General features: G+C 40.5%; 1 protein-coding gene across 1 annotated transcript in view; it reads left to right on the top strand.

Annotated features, from left to right (window-relative positions):
* The window catches only part of ANOS1 (anosmin 1), an 892,203-nt gene that overhangs the window by 156,999 nt on the left and 711,304 nt on the right, over window positions 1-23,900 (top strand). Inside the window, exon 2 of the mRNA XM_044072460.1 lies at window positions 1,199-1,246. Within this exon, the coding sequence (XP_043928395.1) occupies window positions 1,199-1,246 (48 nt within the window). The remainder of the gene's footprint in view (window positions 1-1,198; window positions 1,247-23,900) is intronic.

Raw genomic sequence — 23,900 nt, 5'->3', positions numbered from 1 at the left:
GGAAAAAGGCAGTTATTTGGGGAATTTTAATCTCAACTAACTGGGGAGCATATCTGGTGATTTGAAGGTGGCGTCAAATTAAGTATATTGTAATATCTAATCATTTACCCTGTATGACCTAATAATATCATAATATTTTTATTTCTATTTGTTGCCATGGAAGTTGAGTCCCACCTGTGCCTTAGAAATGACTGAAAAAAGTCAGGACTCCAAACACAGTTTATATAAGGGAACTCAGAATGGCTCTATAAAAATTCCAAAACTAATCTGGATGGAGGAATGTAACATCATGGCCAAGAGCAAGATACTATGCTAACTTCTTCCCTTTCTTCTTTCCAATCAGTATGAAGTAGTTTAATACTCAAAAATGAGGTAATTTATATCTTTAATGTGGGTCTTGCTTGGAAGGTGTTTGATATCATAGTTTATGAGGTCAGCTATAATTCATCACATGACTTAGCAAATCAGACCAGTCAGGCTAGTGAATCTGTAGATTCCCAGGGCATTGGTAGGCTGCTTTGTGTAGAAGCATCACATTGGAGTTAGCCACACTTCAGGAACAAATCCTGTAGCTAAACTCAGGTTAGACAATTTAAATATTCAGAATGCAGAAAAATAAAAGGCAATGCATGACTAAAAAGAATATTGAGGAATTACTAATCACGTATGAAGCATTTTCAGTGCATAGAATGTGCCATGTTTTTGATGTTTAAACATTAGTATGTACCAAATATTTTTTGTAGATATAAATATATATTTTGTGAAACTGTTTTCCTGTCTTAAACACAATGATAAAGCATATTCTGAAAATGAGCTTTCAGATAAGCTCTAGAAAAAGTTAAGTATGCATATGTATAAGCATGTGTATGCCATGTCTAAGCTACGGAATCAAAGAAACACACGAAATTAAACTGGATGTTAAATAATATATAACTGCCTCAGCCTCTATACCTCAATGTTTTATCGCCCTACGTGTGATGCACATAGTTATCATTAAAATGTGTAGTGTTCACAAGAGCATGGAAGAAATTATGTACGCATTTTAATGTGCGTGAGATTAAGATGTGTTTAGAAGCATGGCTGTAGGGAAAACCTATTGTACATATTTCCTCAGTTTACTAACATGCACTTAGCTGTAAATAAAGCTGCATGCATCAATATAGCACATAATTAACCACTAGTTTTTTAACTTTTTCAGAATAATGGATCCCTTACATGGTGTCAGAATCACAAGCAGTGTTCTAAGGTATGTACATTATTAAAAATAATAATAACTTTAAACCAGTATGCAGTTTGTACAAGTGTGATTTTTTTTTTCATTTCTGTGGAAAGGTACTCATTGAATCCAAACTAAGAAATGACATTTGAAAATTGATTTAATTTGCTCCAGTACTGTGACTACTTTATTTAGGAGAAGGTACCAGACACAGATTTGATCCAATGTAGGCTTGAAGGGTTTCACTGATACAGAAAACATATTTTGCTGGATAACTGAAAATCAATTTGTCCTGTTCACTTAATCCCATTTCACCTGTCCTGTCCTGTCAGTCTGTCTGAACCTAACAAAGAAATGAACTAAAACTCTGTTTGACAGTTTGCAAAACCTTGTAAGATGTTGATTTTAAGATTCTGAAACATTTAGGACCCTTCAAAATCAGTCGGTAGAAACAGATATACAGATACATATGAGATTGCTAGATCAATGTGAGGGAGTTTATTGCTGCCAGATAATGACAGTGTTAACCTTTCAGCTTTTTAATTGTTCATTTTAAGTGACCCTAGGAGTAAAGCTTGGGTGGTCATTTAGAAGATCAAAGGGGGTTAACAACTGCTGTTAACCTCCACGGGGTCCTGTATTTGCACGTATAGCACACAGTGACAAACTTGTAAAACAGTGCAGCTCACTCGAGGAGGAAGTCTTCACCTAGTATGGCTTCCAGCAGCTGCTGAGTGGCTTTACAATTCACTGTCTCACACTAATGCGTCTTCACTATAAGTATAGTGTTCACAGTCTATTAGAAGGATAAGTCAATTTTGTCCATAGCAGACAGTGTGCATTAAGAAAGAGTGTTACATTTTCAAACTCATGCATTTATCTTACCATATGCCATAAGTAGTAAATAGATATTACCCGTCTCTTTCCACTGATGGTCATTTATTCATTTCAGAATGCTGATTTGAGGGAGGAGTTTATATTCAGCTAACTTCAGGTGGATTCAATCAATATACTTTCAGCTTGATTGTGAGCTAAGCTTTGCTGATACTTTAAATAAGAGCTTTGGGAGGTTACTGTTTCGGATTTTTAATTTTTCTTTGTCATCAGACCTCATCCCATTCAGTAAATACAGTATACACACATGCTTGCATGCATGTGTGCACACACACACACACACACACACACACACACACACACACACACACACACACACACACATATACACACAATACATCCAGTGCACCAGTATCTCTGACGTTGTTAAGAGAGCATTGGCTGAACCTAACCTCAGCCGCTAGTTCACACAGCAACACTCCCACTTTCAATGTGACACCCACAGAGAGCACATATACTTCCAAATATAAGGGTACAACACCCACCATTATAAAATTTTGTGGGTATGGTTATAAAGCAAAACTAAGAGACAGTGAAATAAAACAATCAAAAATTATACTAAAATATTTTTTTTAAATCACTTGCAACTTTAATATGAGAAGCATACTTGGAAATGAAATTAATTGTAAAACAAAAATGCTTCAGAAAGTGAGTAATATACTTCAAGGCCCACTGAGACTACATCCAACTAGGGATATGATTTAGTTATAAGTGACTCTGTTGTCAGGCATATAGACACTACCCTCCCCATAATGGATAAGAACAGTGCAATAGGTAGGTATTTTTTTGGAATATTGTTCTGGGATGTAACAAAGGCTGTTATGATCTGGTAGTGAGCTATGCTGGACTGAATGACCTTAGGTACAGTACAAAGACATGAAGAAGAGTATGACTGATTTTGCTGTGGATAGCAGGAATGACACTGCTCTTGAGTGGTATTTTGCCACTTCCCAGAATGTTACTGAGACTCTAAGAAAAGATAATTGACTTTGATAATTGATTGTGTTTCATTCTAAATAATTCAGTATCTATCAGCTGGGAGATGACATAACTGACAGGCTTTTCTGCTCTACCAGGGATGGACTGCACCTCTTTTACAGTGTTTAACTTTTTTTTTATTTTTCAATAAATTCCACTGTAATTCTCCTCCAAAAGACCCCATTGCTAAAGCCGCCAGTTGTGCCTCTGAATTGTACTTCATTTAAGTAGTTGTATTACTAAGGCTGCCCCTGTCTGCAGCAAATATAATGCAAAATTTAAAAAGCAAGCCATAGTGGTAGAATACCCATTAAAATAAACTATGTAACAAGAGAAATAAAGCGGTGCTTAGAAGAATTCTTGTTTTGTCTACCATAGTAGTACATTTGCAAACGAGCAAAGTGCTTAAAGGTAACATTTGGAAGTTCAAAGCTGAATATAAACCTAAACTAGCCAATGAAACAAAAACTAACTACATATCATTCTTTAACTATGTCAGGAAGTCCAGAAGTAATATCCAACAAAGTTCAGAGCTAGTACAGAATAATATTACCCATGCTGACCTTATGGAAGTAATGTCTTAGCTCACAAATTTAGTACAAAACATTACTCCCCCTGCAGTTATAATTTCCACAGTCCCAGCATCCCCTAAAAGTACTATGAAACATGTCCTCTCAGCCCTCTCTGGTAAGAACCTCATCCATGGGCCATAATAGCATACCAAGTTGCCTGATTATTAGTGCAGAATATGGGCTAATTATGCTCCAGCTTAACGTCTTTAATCTATGCATCCCGAATGGTTACATTCCCAAAGTCGGGATAACACCCATCATAATGCCATTACACAAGGGTATCCCAGCAATGGACACTGGTAACTATAGACCTCCTTACTCTCACTAGACTTGTATGTAAAGCTATGGAATATATTATTGTAGATCTCATTAATGTGAGCATTAAAAATCTATTAACTCTAGGGGCCCTTCTCAATTCAGCTTTATCAAAGGCAGGTCCTGCCTCTTTGAATTTGTTAATTTCTTCCCAAAAGTCAATGAAGCAGTGGATAGTAGTTATGGTGAAGCCAACTGACCTTCTGGCCATTGTTTTATAATATGCACATCTCCCACGATTAGTTGAAATAACACAAGCGTAGGAAGTACGTTTGCATTTGAAAATTTCCTTTGCAACACTTTTGTCAAATTATGCAATATTTGCAATGTATTTGCAATGCTAAAGAGAACATTTTGTTGTAAGTTATATATTTTCGTATCTTTTGTGTAGAATTGCACTGCAAGTGGCACAAAAGGATAGAGAAATTACAGAGAAGAATCACTGAGATGAATTCCTGGCATAAAGGTTTATGATTGGGTGTCTGTCCATAATCATGTTATATGTTTGAGACATGGTTGTCATGAAATTCACTTTATTTCTGTGGGACGGTATTTGCTGTTTGCACACTTGTCAATCATTTTTAATTATATCACAAGAAAGGCTGTGTCAGCAGTACTTTATTTTTCATTTAATGTCTTTGTTTTCTTAAAAACAGACCTTGTATTGTGAGATTGCTGATTTTTCTTTAATTTATTTTAGAGATAACATGTTAATTAATTTACACAGTATAGAGAAAGTTGCATAGAGTTTGCCAGGCATAAAAGTAATAAGTTACTGATTTTACAGGAAAATGCTGTCTTCGAATTTTCGTACTTTGTTTCTGGAATATAGGAATTAGATTTACTGCATTTTATGAAATGTTCTAGATCTGAGTCTGAAGGCACAATTCTAGACTAAATAATTTTACTAATATGGAACTTGTACTTCATTTACCTAAGTTAGAATTTATTAAAATGTGGTATGATGTTCAGACGTTTAAATCCCATTCAGCATTGCATTTGTCTGGGCTATTTTATATATTTAGCACATCAATTACAAGCTTTGTTAGAGATTTTTATACCAATGAAGTACAGATATATACCTACAAAGTAAATCAGGTATGTGGACAACATTATGTTTGCAAACATATGTATAATTGTAAGCATATCTATATTTCTGTACATACATAACATAATTATTCCACCCTCAGACTAATTAAGAAGAAAATGGGAAAACAGATAGTTTACAAAGCTGTTCTGTGCAATGTATTTTCTGTGACAGTATATAAGCAAAATAAGGAAGTAAATGAAAAAAAATAGATTGTATAAGAAAATCCTGTTGAAAAATCAAGGCAGGCTAATATGTTCAGTACAGAATGTATACTTTCAGAAGGAACTAGTTGAAGCCAATCAATAGGCTACTCAGTTTAGGGTGTCTCTCTCTGTCTCACACACACACACACACACACACACACACACACACACACACACACACACACACACACACACACACACCTTCTACTCACCCATGCTAGCAATAGTTTGATCTGTGGCTTGCCCCAAACTTCATTGCCAGTACTTGGAGTCTCAGCTCATCACAACTGGACCTGTTTCTACATATAAATTGTGACCTCGGTGGCAGGGAAACAACATGATCCTAAAGGGCTTAGTTTTAGTGTTTTAGTGTTTTAAGCAACTCCGTCTAAAAAGTGCCATTTCAATGAGATGAAGATAGATTTGTTGTGCTTGTCAAGGGAAATAGCAGCAGTATGTGACACTGCATAGACAGTGTAATGTATGAAGAAAAGTATTCAGTAAAATTGAAGAAGAAGAAGAGGAGAAATGGGAGAATATATGGAAAGAAAACAGCATATTAAGGACTCTTTAGAGTTATATATGCCAAGGAAAAAATAAGTAAGGGGAGCAATTACAATAGCAAATATCCCATTTATTTTGCTAAAACTAAAAATCTTGGACAGAAAATACCAACAGACAGTAGAAGACTATAGGAATAAAAAGAAATGAGAAAGATAGCAATGGATTACGAAATAATTAGTTATTGTTGTAGCACAGAAATGTCTTGATCATTTCTATAGACCAGAACTGGGATTACCCAAAGACAGACTTAATTGCTTCCCCACAGAATGATATCTGTGTGACGTTCTAGGAACTCTAAAGGAGACATCATAGACAGCAAACCTTCTTCTTCCAGTTGGATCACATTCCCCGTTATGTCTCTTCTTCTTCTCCTTTGATCCAGACTGTTCCTGAAGCCAAAAGTGCACAATGATCTTCTAATCATGATAGATCCAAAATTGCCCATGCCTTGATTAATGCTTTTGTTGCAGATAACTGAACTTCATGGAAACTACTACTGCTGTAAATTCTTTTGCCTTAAAAGGGGAGCATAGTTGACAGTCCAAATTTATTCCATGTTAGATTAACAATCCAGATGATTATCCCTTTCAGCAAGCATGGCTCTTTTTTCAGATGTGGCTTTAGTTGTTATGAAAGACAAAGGAATATCTGCTACTTATAAATTTAAACAGCAGAGTAAAGCAAGGACCCATTTCAACCACTTTTCCTTCTGAAGTATCTTCTGTCCCAGGGCATCTTCTCTATTAGTGTGCTTCACATTAGGCCCACTCCTTAGTAAGAACAAATGTGACAATTTTGTTAGCATGTTTGACATGGCTCACTCATTTAAGTTTGAAAGAACAGGTAAAGGCTTTTCTTAAAACAATCTTTGTTTGAGGACTAATCTTCCTTTATGTCTACAGTGTTATCTATAAAAACAGTGAAGCCACTGAAAAATTCCAGAGGAAGATTCAGAAAGATTCCCTACACCTGCTCTAATTGGCCAGTGCAGACTGGGCAATTAGTGAGACAGAAATAATCTCTGTTTCAGAGATAAGGTGTAGCCACTTACAGAAACACTTTGTTACTGGCTCATTATTTATTTATTTATTTATTTATTGACATTTGATTACTAGGAAAGTCTGGCTGGGTAGGTGTCCATTTTCAGTGGAGGCCCATGAAGAAAAGCTCCAAAGTATTGCAGAACATTTTAAAAACAATAATTTTACAATCTTCAATAATAACACAAAAATATCTACAGTTGAAATAATTATACCAAATTATATATAATATGAAAACATTGGTTAAGAATAGATACAAGTCTTTATATGACAATGGTTTAATATTTAGAGAAATGTTAGCCAGTTTATAGAGAAATTAAAGGTAAGTTACTCAAACCACACATATCTTAATGCATAAAAGAGACAAAGCTTGGGTAGTCTGTTCCAAAACAAAACTCCCAGCCCACCTCCAGCACTACAAAGAACTACACAACCTTACAAGAAACACATTGTCAACAACAAGAAAACCCCCTATAGCAATCCCCATCCTCTTTCTTAGCTAACTCAAAGAAATTCTGGTACTCCATCAACCAAATTCTATACCCTAGTAGCCCCTTATCTCCCAATCCTTGTCCAAACAACACTCCCCAAGAAACAGCATCTAACTTCAATAACTACTTCATTGACACCATCCACAAACTATCACTCCAAACCAACTCCAGCACCAATGTTAAAATCCCTCCTCACCCTCCAATGTTCCCTAATCCCTTTCATACCTTCTCTCTTAAAACAGTCTCTACCAACTATATTAAATTATTGCTTCATAAGCTAAAACCCTGCTCTCCCGCTGTTGATAATCTTCTACCACTCTTTCTTAAGAAGGCAGCAAACTCTCTTGTCCTCCCTATCTCCATACTCATCAACTGCTCCATCACTGAATCCAAAGTACCAACAATCTGGAAGCAATTTTGTAGTATACTCATTCATAGGGGAGGTAACTCCTCAGAGCTTGCCAATTTCAGGCCTATGGCTATTCTATCACCTCTTTCCAGAATATTTGAGAAATGTGTCCACAAATGAATCCTACACTACCTCTTACAAGAAAGCTCACTTACCCCACACAACATGGCTTTCACCCAAAACATAACACGTCCACTGCCCTCATGTCCTTCTTAAACACTATATCCCAAGCCAGAGACAATAATAAACTCATCTCTAGCCTCTTCCTTGACCTCTCAAAAGCTTTTAACACCATGTCCCACCCTCTGTTGCTGGCCACACTCTCCAAACTTAATCTATCTCCTGCAACTATTTTCTGGTTTGCTAGTTACCTCTCAGACTGACTCCAATTAGTTAAATGACTCTCTACCACATCTACTGTCCTGCCTATCATGATGAATGTTCCTCAAGGATCTATCCTTGGCCCATTACTGTTTAACATTTTTAACAACCAATTATTTACATCCTGTCCTCGAACAACTCTTGTGCAATATGCAGATGACTCCACAGTAATCACCATTGCTGAGTCCCTCTCTGACCCAAATGCTCTCACACAAAAATATTTCTTATCTATTGAAAACTGGCTCACAAAGAATCAGCTGATTCTAAATCTTAAAAAAAACAAAACAAAACAAAAAAACTCCCCCTAAACTCCTGATGTTCTTCGTGTTTCACTGTTGCAGTCATCACATTTGGGTTATCCCTGCCAGGGTAGCCCTCAGTCAGCCAGAATAACAGAGACTTAGTATTTTTGCGTTGGTTGCTGTCACATCAGGACTGATGTCAGGTCATCAATACTGTAAAGTAAGGCAGCTGATGCCATTACATCAGTCTTTCTTGCCAAGGAGCCTGAAGCAGAAGCAGTTCGCATGAGTGCCGGTTAGCCGCTACCTGAATTTTCGTTTTCCGAATTGAAGCTGAAGTCTTCTAAAGCTAAGTACCCAATTGAGGATCCTTTTTTCTTGCTCTAACCGATATCAGAAAAAGTTAAAAATTGTCTCACCTGTGGAAAGTGAATACCACACCGAGACTTTCATTCTTACTGCATCACTTGCTTAGGCCCAGACCACAATGCCCCTCACTGCCGCTTTTGTGCTTTGTTCAATGCCAGAACTATACATCGTCGGGCCCTTATTGTAGCTAGATATTTTTGCTCTCAGTCCTCGAATTCCGATATGGCTTCGGTAAGCCATATGACAGCAGATCTTCCAAAAAAAAACGTTAAAGACAGAGACAGATTGTACAGGTCCAAACCTACCGACAATGCTTCCGTTAAGCTAGTCGTCAGTTCTCCAGTCCTCACTGAGTCACTTTCACAGTTCCTGATGCCAGCTTCTGTGGATTCACAGGCCACTACCAAGACCCTTTCAGAGTCTGGTATGCCGCAAAACTCTTAATCAACTAAGGATCCTGCGGATGTCTCTACCTTGGATGGGTCCAGAGCTGCTGAGCAGGCACCGGCTTCCGAGGAAGTATTTTGCACTACCGTTTCTCGACACAGACCGATGACTTCTTTCGTGTCTACTATTCTTTCAAAATCTACTGAGTTTCTAAGGCCTAGGGTATGAACCACAACCAAGAAACCGATGACCCAATTTCAGGCACCAACTTTCTTGCCTCAGTCTCAAATGTTTAAAATGGCAGAAGATCTTATAATGCTGATCAGGGGAAGCCAAGCTACAGCTTCCAAAAGAAAGAGATTTGTCCCCAGTAGTTTTATCTGAACAGGAGTCCGATGATTCTGATACATCTGAATATGAAGACATGCAACCCTTCTCTGCTTATGAAGATTCAGATGAAGAGGAATCCATTTCTTCCGCGTCTTCACCCGAGGACTTTTCCTTTGGGGAAACCCTGCATACTTTAAGGGAGCATTTCCAATGGCAATGTCAGGACTTCCCTCAGTCTAAAAAGAGACTCAGGAAATTCTTAAATCTTCCACAGCACAGATCCTTGGTCATTCCTCCTGTCCTGGATGTTGTGGATGATGTTTTCATGGAATCCAGTTTGACTCCTGACACCCTCCCTCTTGCTCCCAGGAAACCTGACAGGTATTATAGAGACCCTGACTCACACAAATTTCTTTTCAAAAATCCTACTGCTGATCCTGATGTTATTTCTCAAGGGCCTAAAGGAATTAAAGCAACTTCTACTAAGAATCCCATCCCCTCAGACAGGGATTCCTGAGCATTAGACAGATGGGATAAAAAAGTATACACCTCTGCTACTCTTGCTATTAGAGCACTAAATTGTCAGTTCCATATGCTAAAATTTCAGCAACACACCATGGAACTCCTCAAAGAAAAAATATCATCTTTTCCTGCTTGTGCAGAAAATAAAGAGTTACAAGAGTTAATGCATTCTGCAAGTCAAGTAACTAAGCACACCTTACACTGTGGTTTTGACGCCCTAGAAGCATCATGCAGGGCAGCAGTCACTGGTTCTGTCCTTAGTAGGCATGTGTGGCTTAAGAAACAGCCCTTGCCAGACCATGTCAAATCCGAATTATTGGATGCACCCTTGCACAAAAACAACTTATTTGGCACCAAGGCAGAGGAGGTCTTAAAAAAGATGGAAGAAAAAGCTAAATCTATGCAGACAGTTAAGGATTTCCTGCAGGTCCAGTCATCCAGGTTCAGTAGGCATTGCCCCTCCAAGCACTGGTCCTTTCCTGCTCCCTCCAGGTCAGTTCAGCCCAGACCCCGGGAATGCAGACCCCCCCCCCCCCAGACAACAGCCACAAGGAATGCAGAGATCATAGCAATGGAGTTCCTCCACTTCAAAACCAGGGAGTGCTAAGCCACCTCCTCATGGTAAGAACTCACAATGACTCTTCACTTCTACCCCCTCCCTCTGCCTACCTGCACTTGCCCCTAGGAGGAAAACTCTCCTTCCACGCAAGCACCTGGGCCACCATTACCAACGACTGCTGGATCCTCAACATAGTGTCCCAAGGATACACATTTTTTTTCCACACTCTACCAACTCCAAAAGGGTTCCCAGATCTTCCTCCAAACCAGTGGGCAGAGGCGAAAAAGCAAGTCCTTTCCCTGTTCTCTATGAGGGCAATAGAGCACATTCCTGCAGAACAAATAGGCCAAGGTTTCTACTCCAGGCTCTTTCTGGTACTCTGAAAAGAGGGGACCTGGCGCCCCATCCTTAATCTATCCATTCTAAACACTTTCCTGGTGATCCCAAAATTCAGAATGCTCACCCTCCAGCAACTACTTCGTATGCTCTCCAAGAATGCTTGGTTAGCCACCCTAGACCTAAAAGAGGCCTACCTCCACATCCCAGTCAGGGAATAATGTGGGAAATATCTATGTTTCAGGGCAGGATCTCTACACTTTCAGTTCTATGTGCTTCCCTTTGGCTTATCTACTGCTCCCAGAGTTTTCACAAAATATCTGGCTCCCGCCATTGCTTTTTGCAGACAAGGAATTATTCAAATGTACCCATACTTAGACGACTGCCTAATTCAGGCAAACAGTCAGGAAAAGCTGCTCAAGCACCTGGCCTTTGTAAAGGCCCTGCTGATCTCCCTAGGGTACACTATCAATGAAAAGAAATCCAAACTAGTATCCACCCAAAAGTTTATATTCCTGGGAGCAAGCCTGGACACAGCATCCCAGATAGCATTCCTTACTCCAGAAAAGCAAACTTACCCGACAACCTATTTCTCCCAACTAGCCACCAGACCCCAGTTATCCGCAAGGAAAATCTTGCAAGCTCTGGGATTCATGGCATCTTGCATTCTACTCATTCCATATGCCAGACTGCATATGAGGAAACTTCAATGGTACCTAAAAAGCCTTTGGTGTCAACGCTCTCAAGACCTGGAAACTCTTATACCAATGATACCTAGCCTAAGGAAAGATTTTCTATGGTGGGCAGCAGCATGCTACCACAACAAGGGACTACCCTTCTCACCACCCCACACCACCGAGACCCTCACCACAGATGCATCAGACAATGCCTGGGGTGCACATCTGGATGTCAGGTGCGTACAGGGCCAATGGAGCCCACATCAAATACATCTGCACATCAACCAAAAGGAGATGTTAGCTGTTCAGCACACATTGAAAGCTTTCAGGCCCCTTCTCTCCCCAGGGCCTATACTGATCAAAACAGACAACACCACTGTGATGTGGTATATCAACAAGCAGGGAGGGACTCACTCCTACCCTCTATGCAGGCTCGCCATGACCCTTTGGCACACAGCCTCAGCCATGCAACTATACCTGTTAGCACAATTCCTGCCAGGCTGTCTAAACTCTCCGGCAGACAACTTAAGCAGAAATCTTCTGGACCCTCACGAGTGGCAGCTAGACCAAAGAACCTTCACCCTAATAACTCAGAAATGGGGCACCCTGAAGGTCGACCTCTTTGCTTCCCACTCCAACCATCAGCTCAGCAAGTTCTACACCAGGGAGCCTCACTGCAGGGCCTGGAAAGTGGATGCCCTATCCTTCCAGTGGATCAACCTCTCGGTCTATACTTTTCCCCCTCTACCTCTCATTACCAGGATACTGCTCAAAATAAGGGAGGAAAGATCGAGGACAATTCTGATTACTCCAGACTGGCCTCGCCAACACTGGTACCCAATGCTGTGCAGCCTGTCCCCTCTGCCAACATGGCATCTCCCTCATATCCCAACCCCCCTAACCCAGAGGGAAGGAGAATTCATGCATCCTCAACTGCAGACGCTCAATTTGGCAGCCTGGCTTATTCCTTGACCAGTGAACAAGCTGCCAATCTCATTAAACAGGTTCCAGATGTTATACATGAGGCTAGACGCCCTAGCACTAGAAAGTCTTATGCTGCCAAATGGAAAAGGTTCTGCACCTGGATCCAGGCTAAAGGAGCTGATACAGCACAGCCCTCCCTACCTCTCTTCCTGGATTACCTAGCTGACCTACTACACAGTGGCCTCTCCTTTTCCTCTATTAAAATTCATGCCTCTGCTATCTCTGCTCATTTCAACTCTGAGCAACCACTTTTCTCACACCCTCTTATCAAACAGTTCCTAAGAGGGGCTAGCAAGTTAAGGCCACCCAGAAGAGCACCTACCCCAGCTTGGGATCTAAACTTTGTGTTGGAAAAGCTAAACCTACCCCTCCACCCCTTTGAACTAGCAGCTTCAGCAGAGTTAAAGTTTCAAAAACAAATGGTTCTGCCACCAATTCCACTTACACACTTGAAACTTGAAAACTTTAATTAAAATATATGATGATAAGATATACAATAAATACACTGGCTCATAAACCGGATAAGTGCTTTCGGTATAATACCTTTTTCAAATCCTAAATGTTTGCCAGTGAAACTTCCTCATAAATACCTTCATTTCCTAGTGTTCACTCACTTAGATGCATTTAGTAACCACAGCAGCATACACACCCTTTTAATTATGGCATTTTGAGTGCTGAAGAGCTTTCCTTATTAGCGCAGGTTTTAAAGGGACAAATGCATTCAGACCTGGTGACTGATCTGATTGCAAATTCATTATCCACTTCATCTCTTCAATTTCTGTTTGGTTTACTAAATCCCCACCTCTTGGTGTTTCATGAAGCCTAGTTAGTGCCATGAACTTGAAAGAATGACTGTCATTTATACTAATATGCATATAAAGTGCGTTGCTGGTTACTTTATTTTTTATGTCAGATAAGTGCTTTAGATACGTTCCTTGAGCATTTGATTAGTTTTCCCTATGTAGTATGCCTTGCAATGACTGCAGGTTGCCACATAGATAATGTTCTTACTCCAACAGTTTGCAAATCCTTCAAACTTATAGTTCCTCTTAGTCAGGGGATGTGTAAAAGTATTCAAGATGTTTATATGAGAGCATGCCTTGCAACTTCCACATCTGAATGTACCAACTGTCCTGTTCATCTGAAAACTTCTGTCTTCAGAAACAGCTTCAGTTTCTGTTTTATAACATAGTAGCCTTTTTAAGTTTTTTCTATTTTTAAAAGAAAAGCTGGGATGATCTTCAACAATTTCAATAATTTTGTTGTCAGATGTTAGCACTGGCCAAAATTTTCTGATGGTATTACGAAGAGCAAAATTGTCAGTACTATATGTCAACTGGCATCTCAGATTGGACTTTACCTCCTTTTGCTTGATCTTAACTGTTTCACCTTGGTCCGAAAAATAGGGTCTTCCCCTCTCAGAGCGTAGTTCCAAGGTAGTTGCTTCACTGGTCTGTGTCTCTTTGACTTAGTATCCTCTCTTATTAAAGTTATTGATAAGTTTAATGTGCTCCTTTATATAATCCTCATCCCTCGTGCAGAGCTTGGACACTCAAGTTAGTTGGTTAGTCACTATGTTGTCAAGAAAATGCCTGGGATGCATGCTAGTATTGTGTAGTAAATGATTGCACCATACAGGTTTCCTATACATTCTAGTATTGATGCTTCCTGTGTCCTCTAACATTAACTTAACATTCAAGAATTCTATCTCCGTACTAGAAGATGTCACTTCAAACTTCAAAAATGAAGTTGTGTTGGTCAACAATTGTACAAAATGTTCCAAGGAGGTTAAATTGCCATCCCATAAGAGAAAGACATCATCCACAAATCGATTATAGAAAACTATGTTTCTGTTCCATTTGTTATTAATATCCACTTTCCATAACTATTCCCATCTTGCCAGGACCAGATTGGCATAACTATTTGTGCATGGAGTTCCCATCACTACCCCTGACTTCTGCCAGTAGTAAGAACTACCATACAGAAACACATTGTTATATAAGACCAATTCCAAGAGTATACATAGTAAATGGATATCATTGGTTGCTTTGTGTTTCACACCAATGTCTCTGATAGCTTCGATCCCCAAATCATTATGTATGGATGTGAACAAACTGTTCACATCCATAGTTACCAATAATAAATTCTTACAAGTATTCATCTGCTGCAGTTTCTTGTAAAGTCTACTTAAGAACTCCACTGAGTCCTTGATCACTGCAGGTGCGTGAGGTAGCAATTTCTTTAACTCCCCTTCTATAAAAATAGAAAGGGGTTCAGTTATCCATCCTTTTCCTGAAATGACTATCGGAGGGTCATGTAGATTCTTATGCACCTTAGGCATTCCATTGACGCTAGGTATAGTGGGATGACATACTTAAAAAAAAATCAAACAGCTCTTTGCTTATCGATCTGTTCATGAGCTTGTCATAAAGCGTGTCTTGTACACTGTGTATAATGGTGTTCAATTCTCTTTTATCAATCCTCCTGTAGGTGGCTATATCCGCTAGCATCCCTTCATCTTGGTATCATAGAATGACATATCCATAACTATAACTGCCCCTCCTTTGTCAGCTTGTTTAATCATGACGTCCTTCATATTCTGTAGTTCAAATAGTGCTCTCTTCTCATTTAGAGTTAAGTTGTGGAAATGTTAACTTCCCTTTTGCTGTCTATATTCAGCCACTTCATTTTCACATAATCACGTGAAGGCATCTACAGCCAGATGACATACAGGGACAAATGTACTTGGTTTCCTATGTCCAATTCTAGTTTGAGATTCCTCATTGTTTATATTGCCAAAGAGATGTCTTAGAGTCACATTTCTCCCAAAATATTTTAGATCTAGGATAAATTCACTCATTGGTGAATGCAAGGAGGGTATGAAGCTCATTCTTTTCTCTAATAGTTGGGTCTGATCTCTTTTTAGTACAATACTCGATATATTAAATACAAGGGAATCATTTCTTCCTGAAACCTCTGTTTCTTTCTCTCCCTGCTCTGGGGTCGTACTTCCCTCGGGGTGTTGTTCTGCAACAAAAAAGGAAGCTGTTGGTAAAGCGGTAAATATACCACCCCATTTTTGGGTTTAGTGGCATTCCGTATATCCAAATTCTTGTTATTATTCAAAATGGATATATTTTCTTCACCCTGCTCAGATACTTCTATCTCTATGCTCTCAGTATTGATTACCGAGCTAACAGTCTCCAGAGCATGTATCACAGCTTCATGTGTTCTTGAAATCTCTCTGTTGTTTTGCCTGGGTGTAGTATGCACTTCTGCTTCTACTACAATTCTAGTTGGTTTCCTAGTGACAGTCTCCTCTTTTTCATGGCTTGATACTATTCCATTGTTTACATTAGTCCTGGTCTGTATGGTCGTTTTCTTGTCTTTCGGCCATTCAAACAGGTGACCCTTCCTAAAATCATTAAAATCCCTGGATAATTTGCTACTTTTCACTCCTTTTAACTTGGTATCATAAGCATCAAGCCTGTCCTGCAGCGCCCCTAGCTTAATCAAATTGTTATCAGATAGTGTAATTTGTTCCAGTTCATTCTGTTTTTGTTCTATTAGGATTGCTGCTTCAACCTCCTGAGGTTTAGAAAATTCTATCAAAAGTTTCATGTAACTGAAACTAGTTTCTATATTAATCCTTAGCCATTTGGCAAGCAATTCAGGATACATATTTCCATAAGTTGGCATGTATCTTACTCTTAAACCTCGTGGGATAATGGGATGGTGAAAGCATGCCTCCATATGAAAGCGTTGCCATTGTAGATGCTTTAGTTTAAAAGCTGCATTCTCTACTTCCATATAGATGCTCTCAAATAACAAGGTGTCTCCCCTGTTTGTTGGTAGCTCCAAAGTGCCACTTTCAAAGTCAAAGTTAAGAAGTGGTTCATAGGTTCATAGGTTCATAGGTAGGTACTAGGCTATCGGCCCAAGGGCCTATGTAAGCCTAGCCAACAAGGTTCCATGGCTTATGCAACCCAAGAAAGTTATTTTCCTGTGCCACTGTTGAGCAGAGAAACAGAAGTGTTCCCCGGGGTGTATTTCCTATTTCCCATCCACTCATCAAGATTTTTCTTGGAGTGCTAATGAAAAACTTTGCTTAACATAGATGGGTAGCCTGTTCCAGACTATGGGAAGGCTCTGGGACAGGAATCTATCCCTCCAGCATGTCCTGTTTATTGTGGTGACAAGATTTAGGTCCCTAAAGCATGTAGCTCGAAGGGATTGGGATTTCTTTAGGTGTAGTATGTCCAACAGCTCTGGGTTTGACATAGCTTTATATGTTAGGCAGAGATCACCTCGTAGTAGGCGATATGCTACGGAGTAAAGCTGGAGTTTTTTGAGGTGGTCAGTGTAGGGCATTTGTTTGAGGCCAGTAATCCTCTTTGTGAGGTACTTCTGTGGCCTTTCCAGCTGCTGCAGATGTCTTGTGAGGTACATTCCAAAAGGGGCATTGTACTCTATAATCGGTCTAATGAGAATCGAGTAGAGGGGAACAATGACCTCTTTTTTCCTGGATGAGAACCCTTTTATGATAAGGTGTGCCATGTATTAGGACTTCCTAACTACTGTGGCGATGTGACTATCAAAGGAGAGACTACTGTCCACCTGGGTCCCAAGGTCTCTTATCACACATTTGGTGTTAAGTAGATTGCTGCCTATGTGCTAGTTCATGGGTACAGAGTTTTTACCAAAGGGGATGACACTGCACTTTTTGGCATTGAGCTTGAGGCCATGGCTCTGACACCAGGCATCTGTCTCAGTGAGGCCCTTCTGTAGGATGTCCACATCGTTTGGGGACTTGACTATGGCTCCTAGTTTGCAGTCATCTGTGAACTTCGTTAGCCAGAGGCTTTCTGTGTTAGCCTGTACTTCAGAGAAGTAGATACCAAACAGGAGAGGTCCCAGGACGGAACCCTGTGATACTCCACTTGTCACTGCTTTGAAGTCAGATTTAGAGTCTGCAACATTTACAGTGTGGTTTCTGTCAGTGAGCCAGTTGGCAACCCATCTTGTGATGTAGGGATTTATACCTAGTTTAGTGAGTTTAGCTATAATTCCAGAATGGTGGATGGTGTCGAAAGCCTTGGCGAGGTTAAGATAGGCTGTGTGAACCACCTTACCTTCATCTATGGCTTTGGTGACTGCCTCAAAGAAGTTGATCAGGTTCAGGAGGCATGATCTGCCTTTCACAAACCTGAACTGGGTGGGATCCAGAGTTTGGAGGTTACCAATGTCTTTGTTTATGAGTTCCATGATGATATGTTCCATGGCCTTGCAGACCAGGCTCATCAGGCTAATAGGTCGATAGTTCCCAGTATTAGTGGTGGCTCCCCCTTTGTGGAGTGGGATAACTGTTGCTGTGCGCCATTCAGTGGGCACAAAGCCTGATGCAAGGCTATTATTGAACATGGTGCTTAAGTGGGGAGCCAGTTTGTTCTGAAGTTCATGTAAAACGCAGCCTGGGATGTTGTCCAGTCCAATGGATGCTGTGTTTTTGGCTTTAGAGAGTGCAGCTTTTACCTGTGTAGTTGTGATTACAGGGACTCTGCATTCTTCCTGTATAGATGTGGTCCCTTTAGTGGGTGGGGGGGGGGTAAAGTTAGCACTGAACCTATCTGTCAGGATGTTGGCAATATCAGTTGGTTCTGTAATTTTCGTGCCGTTGTGCTGTAACTCAGAGCAGATCTGGGTGTTGCCATCGAGATTCTTGACATAGCTATAGAATGCTTTGTGGTAGTCCTGAGAATCAGTGGCAATCTTGTTTTCTTAGCTAGCTTTGGAGGATCTTATAAGGGATCTCAGCTTCTTGTTGAGGCTGACCAGGGAGCTCCTCCACTCATGGGATTTTACTCTCTTTTGCAACAGTTTCTTCCTTCTGTTGTACAGTTTGTTTATGGCAGAGGACCACCAGATTGGCTTCCTTTTTTGAGGATAGCATCTTGGTTCTGTTTGGGATAGCACGATCCATGCACTCGTGTAAGTGCTTATATAGTGCATTTGTGAAGGATTCAGCAGTTGTAACTGTATTGTCCATCTGCATGGGTGTCATGAAGTTCAGCACTTCTGTCTTAAGAAGCATGAAGTTGGCTTTGGAGAAATTTTTTACCGTGGTTTCCTTATTGGGGGGTGGGGGCCCATGGATATCAAGGGTGATTAGCTTATGGTCGGATCGGACCAACGAGGAGTTGACTTCAGGTGAGGAACACCGGTCACTCATGTTGGTAATGACTAGGTCTAGGATATTGTTGCCCCTGGTGGGGGTGTGGATAAGTTGATCCAGGGTATTGGAGTTTATGAATTCCAGAAAGCGTTGAGCTAAGGAGTTGGTACATGAGTAGTTTTCCCAGTTAATGGTGGGGTAGTTGAAGTCGCCCATTATTAGGGTGTTTGGCTGAACCCTAATATTTTCCAATACATCAAGAAAAGAGGAGTGGGAATCCTGGGGCATGGTGGGGGATCTGTGGCAAGCTACAATTTGGACTGCAGTTTTTCCCAGAGTTAATTGCACTTGGATATCCTCAGATGCATTATGCTGAGCATCTAGCCTGGAGGTGTGGATATCCTTAATGAATATGGACACACCTCTGCCTTTGGTGTTTCAGTCCAGGTTACATGGCCGAAAAGTGTGGTATGAGTTATAGCCTGGTAGTCCAGGGGTGCTCTCTGGAGCCTTGGCCCAGGTCTCAGTCACTGCACAGTTATCGATATTCTCCATTTTAAGGAGTGCCTCGAGTGAGTGCATTTTGAGATTTCGACTTCTAGCATTGAGTAGTATTACCCTCAGTTTTTGCTTGCCTGTTCCTGTTACGGTGGTGAATTTGTTATTTGAACCTTGCCTAAAAAGGCACTATAGGGGCAGCAAGAGCCTTAGCCAGTATTCGGAATTCCAGGGGCGACAGGTGCAGACCATCTGTGGCAAAGCATTGTGGTCTGTCGACCATGTCATCCTAAGCAGATACTGGATCCCCTTAGAATGACACCAGAAGCTTAGCCAATTGTTGAAGTCAATCATTTTGTCCTTGTACTGCGGTATCATTCTGGGTGATGGCAGAATGCTACTCAGGGCTAGGGTCATACCTGTTTGGGCTACAAGATCGGAGAGCTCTTCCATGTCTCTTTTCATGTAGTCCAGGGAGGTATGTGTCAGGTCATTCACACCAACATGGACAATGAGAGAGTCATATTTGTACTTGGTGTTGAGTGACCTGAGTGCGTAGGTTATGTGACGGATCTTGGCACCCAACAGGCAGGTAACAGTAACCTTCTCCTTGTTTAGCTTGGTGAGTGGGACATCAGTGTGCCTGACTACAGAGTCACCTATGACTAGTGTGTTGGGTACGTTGTTTTGCCTTACTGGCTGTGGTTGAGTGGCACATTGAGTCTGTGGGCTATGTGTCATTTGGGTTGTGTTGGGGGATGGAGGTTGATAAACCCATTCAATTACTGGCATGGATTCTCCTGCTTGCCATTTCCAATGCTGGCTGCTGTGGTAATGCTGATTCCATTAAACAGTGGATGTGTGATGCTCCCACCAAAAAATGAACAGGCAAAAGAAGAAGTAGTAACGTCACCAAAGGCTGAACACATCAAGATATAAAACTCCAAAAACAAATGGTTCTGCCACAGAGATAAAATTCTTGGAAGTTAAGTTAATGTTAATATTAGATGACACAGGAAGCATCAATACTAGAATGTACAGGAAACCTTTATGGTGCAATCATTTACTACACAATACTAGCATGCATGCCAGGCATGTTCTTGACAACATAGTGACTAACCAACTAACTTGAGTGTCCAAGCTCTGCACGAGGGATGAGGATTATATAAAGGAGCAAATTAAACTTAGCAATGACTTTAATAAGAGAGGATACAAAGTCAAAGAGACACAGACCAGTGAAGCAACTACCTTGGAACTACACCCTCAGAGGGGAAGACCCTATTTTTCGGACCAAAGTGAAACAGTTAAGATCAAGCAAAAGGAGGTAAAGTCCAATCTGAGATGCCAGTTGACATATAGTACTGAAACTTTTGCTATTCGTAATACCATCAGAAAATATTGGCCAGTGTTAACATCTGACAACAAAATTATTCTTTTAAGAATAGGAAAAACTTAAAAAGACTATTATATTATAAAACAGAAACTGATACTGTTTCTGAAGATAGGAGCTTTCAGATGAACAGGAGAGTTGGTACTTTTTCACATCCCCTGACTAAGAGGAACTATAAGTTTGAAGGATTTGCAAACTGTCGGAGTGAGAACATTATCTATGTGGCAACCTGCAGTCATTGCAAGGCATACTACATAGGGAAAACTAATCAAATGCTCAAGGAACATATCCTAAAGCACTTATCTGACATAAGAAATAAAGTAACCAGCAACACACTTTATATGCATATTAGTATAAATGACAGTCATTCTTTCAAGTTCATGGCACTAACTAGGCTTCATAAAACACCAAGAGGTGGGGATTTAGTAAACCAAACAGAAATTGAAGAGATGAAGTGGATAATGAATTTGCAATCAGATCAGTCACTAGGTCTGAATGCATTTGTCCCTTTAAAACCTGTGCTAAAAGGGAAAGCTCTTCAGCACTCAAAATGACATAATTAAAAGAGTGTGTATGCTGCTGTGGTTACTAAATGCATCTAAGTGAGTGAACACTAGGAAATGAAGGTATTTAAGAGGAAGTTTCACTGGCAAACATAAGTTTTCAAGTTTCAAGTGTTTTTAAGTGGAACTGGTGGCAGAACCATTTGTTTTTGGAGCTTTTTGTATTTTGATGTGCCCTGCCTTTGGTGACGTTACTTACTTCTTCTTTTGCAGAGTTAAAGTTTCTCTCCTGGAAGACAGCCTTGCTTCTGGCCATTCCTTCAGCCAGAAGAGTATCTGAGCTACAAGCTCTCATGGCTGTAGAGCCCTTCATCATCTTCCATGCTGACAGGGTGTCCCTCAGGACTAACCCATCCTTCATGCCAAAAGTGGTGTCCAGTGTGGCTCTCAACTAATCCATTCATTTGCCCACCTTTTTCCCTAACACACAAAACAAGGGAGAAAGGATACTACACTCTCTAGATGTGGACAGACAGCTCAGATTCTATCTAGGCAGGACTAAATCATTCAGAAAGACTGATCAATTGTTAGTCAGCTTTGCTGCAAGAGCAGAGGGCAAAGCCATATCCAAGCAAACCCTTTCCAAATGGATAGCACACTGCATCAATTTCTGCTACAAGCAACACGGGAAACCTCCCCCTAAGGGGGACAGGACTCACTCTGCCAGAGCAGCCTCCACCTCTGCCAGCTTTCCTCAGAGGAGTCCCCACCAGGGACATCCTGGATGCTGCAACATGGACATCTGTTCACACCTTCACCAAGCATTACCACCTGCCTATCTTCTCCAAATCCAGGGCAGGCTTTGCCACTGCAGTCTTGCAGGGCATCCTAGCCAGCCCCTAGTCTTCTTGACTGCCTCCACCCTTTTCCTCAGTTTTGGGAATCAACACAAATGTGATGACTGCAACAGTGAAACACGAGGAAAATAGTACAGTTGTCTACACTTACCATAAATGTAGATGTATGAGTGTATTCACTGTTGCAGTCCTGGTTTCCATCCCTCAATCCCCTTTCTCTCTCTCTCTCTCTCTCTCTCTCTCTCTCTTCTTACAAGGAACTTTTTGGTATTAACTTTCTACTGGTTGGGTTCTTCCACCATATACTGGTTCCCACTTGGGGGCTCCTGATAGTTGGGGCAAGAAAAACTGATGTAATGGCATTGGCTGCCTTACTTTATACTACTGATGACCTGATGTCAGTCCTGAAGCGACAGCAACTGAAACAAAAATACTAAGCCTCTGGTATTCAGGCCGACTGAGGGCTACCCTGGCAGGAATAACCCAAATGTGATGACTGCAACAGTGAATACACTCGAACATCTACATTTATGGTAAGTGTACACAACTGTACTTTCTTCACTCAAAACTATGAACCACCTAAAATCTTCCTTATCTCTTCCCTTAATTAATACACCCATCCCTGTTGAGTCTCACACCAAGCTTTTGGGGGTCATCATAGATGGCCAACTCAAATTTGATCTGCATGTCTCCAATAACATCACAAAACCCATCAAAGGCTTGAACGTCTGTATAGAAACAAAACCTTTTTCTCCTCCAGATCTAAAATCTCTCTATCCCATGCATACCTCCTTCCAAATCTATTCTATGGTTCACAAATCCTCGCTAATCTCCAAACCACTCTCCTACCAAAATTAGAATCCACATACAACAAAACTGCAAGATCCGACGCTGATCTAACCTACCAGTCTCATCACAGTCTTGTCCTTAAAAGCTTAAACTGATTAGAATTCCCCCATCAACTGCTCCTCTCATAGCTTCAGATCATACATTCAATACTCCATCAGCCCTCCTCCTGTCCTGACATTGCCTGTCTTGACTCTGTCTATATCTCTCCAAGGTGTCTTCAAAGCTCCGACCAAAACCTCCTCTAGATCTACAAACCCAAAAGCAAAATAGGGACAGACCTATGCAGCTATTCCTCTACCCAATCTTGGTACAAACTTCCTTTCAATATCAGGAACATTAATTGTCCAAACAAATTCAATACCACTATCAAACACTTTCTCAGCAGTACTTGTATCTGCCACTGTAACTACCCTCCATGACTGTTCTGCCTATACTCTCATCTTGTCTCTCACCAATCCCCCTTATTTCCTCTCTTGTCTACTCTGTGGCTGTTTTTCTACCTTCCCCTACTACTCAACTAACAACTTACACCTCAATGAGTTCTACTTAAGTAGATCGCATAGCAGCCATTCTTATTCCTGTAAGTGTACATCTCATACATGTACTTGACCCACAGCTATAGAGATTTTACCTCTTGATTTAGTGTTATAAATTTGTATATAATTATCTAATGCATATGTAATAGATGTTTTCTTTAGGATATGCATTTATATCTTACTGTATAATTGCATTTACTCCATATGTTTGTAATACTTGTAGAGCTTTTCTCCCCGGGCTTCCGCTAAAAAAGGGCTTTGGCTTGGTCAGACTAACCCAGTCAACAAATGTCAAATAAAATAAAATAAATAAAATAAAATAAAGTTAGTATAATACAAACAGGAATTGCAATATGAAGTGAGAGAAAACTGGGCTTATGGTATATTCAGAGAGAAAGCCAGGGGAGAGAGACTGATAGAAGTAAGAAGTGAGTAAAGAAGGGAGAGAAAGGAGGTATAAGGTATATATAGGTACTTGTTCACATTTAGGGATATAGTTTATTGTGTTGCTGAACAAGAATAGAGCTAGACTTTGG

This window comes from Protopterus annectens, chromosome 5.part0, assembly GCF_019279795.1.
Source record: "Protopterus annectens isolate FY-2018-M chromosome 5.part0, PAN1.0, whole genome shotgun sequence".
Classification (NCBI taxonomy): domain Eukaryota; kingdom Metazoa; phylum Chordata; order Ceratodontiformes; family Protopteridae; genus Protopterus; species Protopterus annectens.
This window is presented reverse-complemented; position numbering and strand designations above follow the sequence as displayed.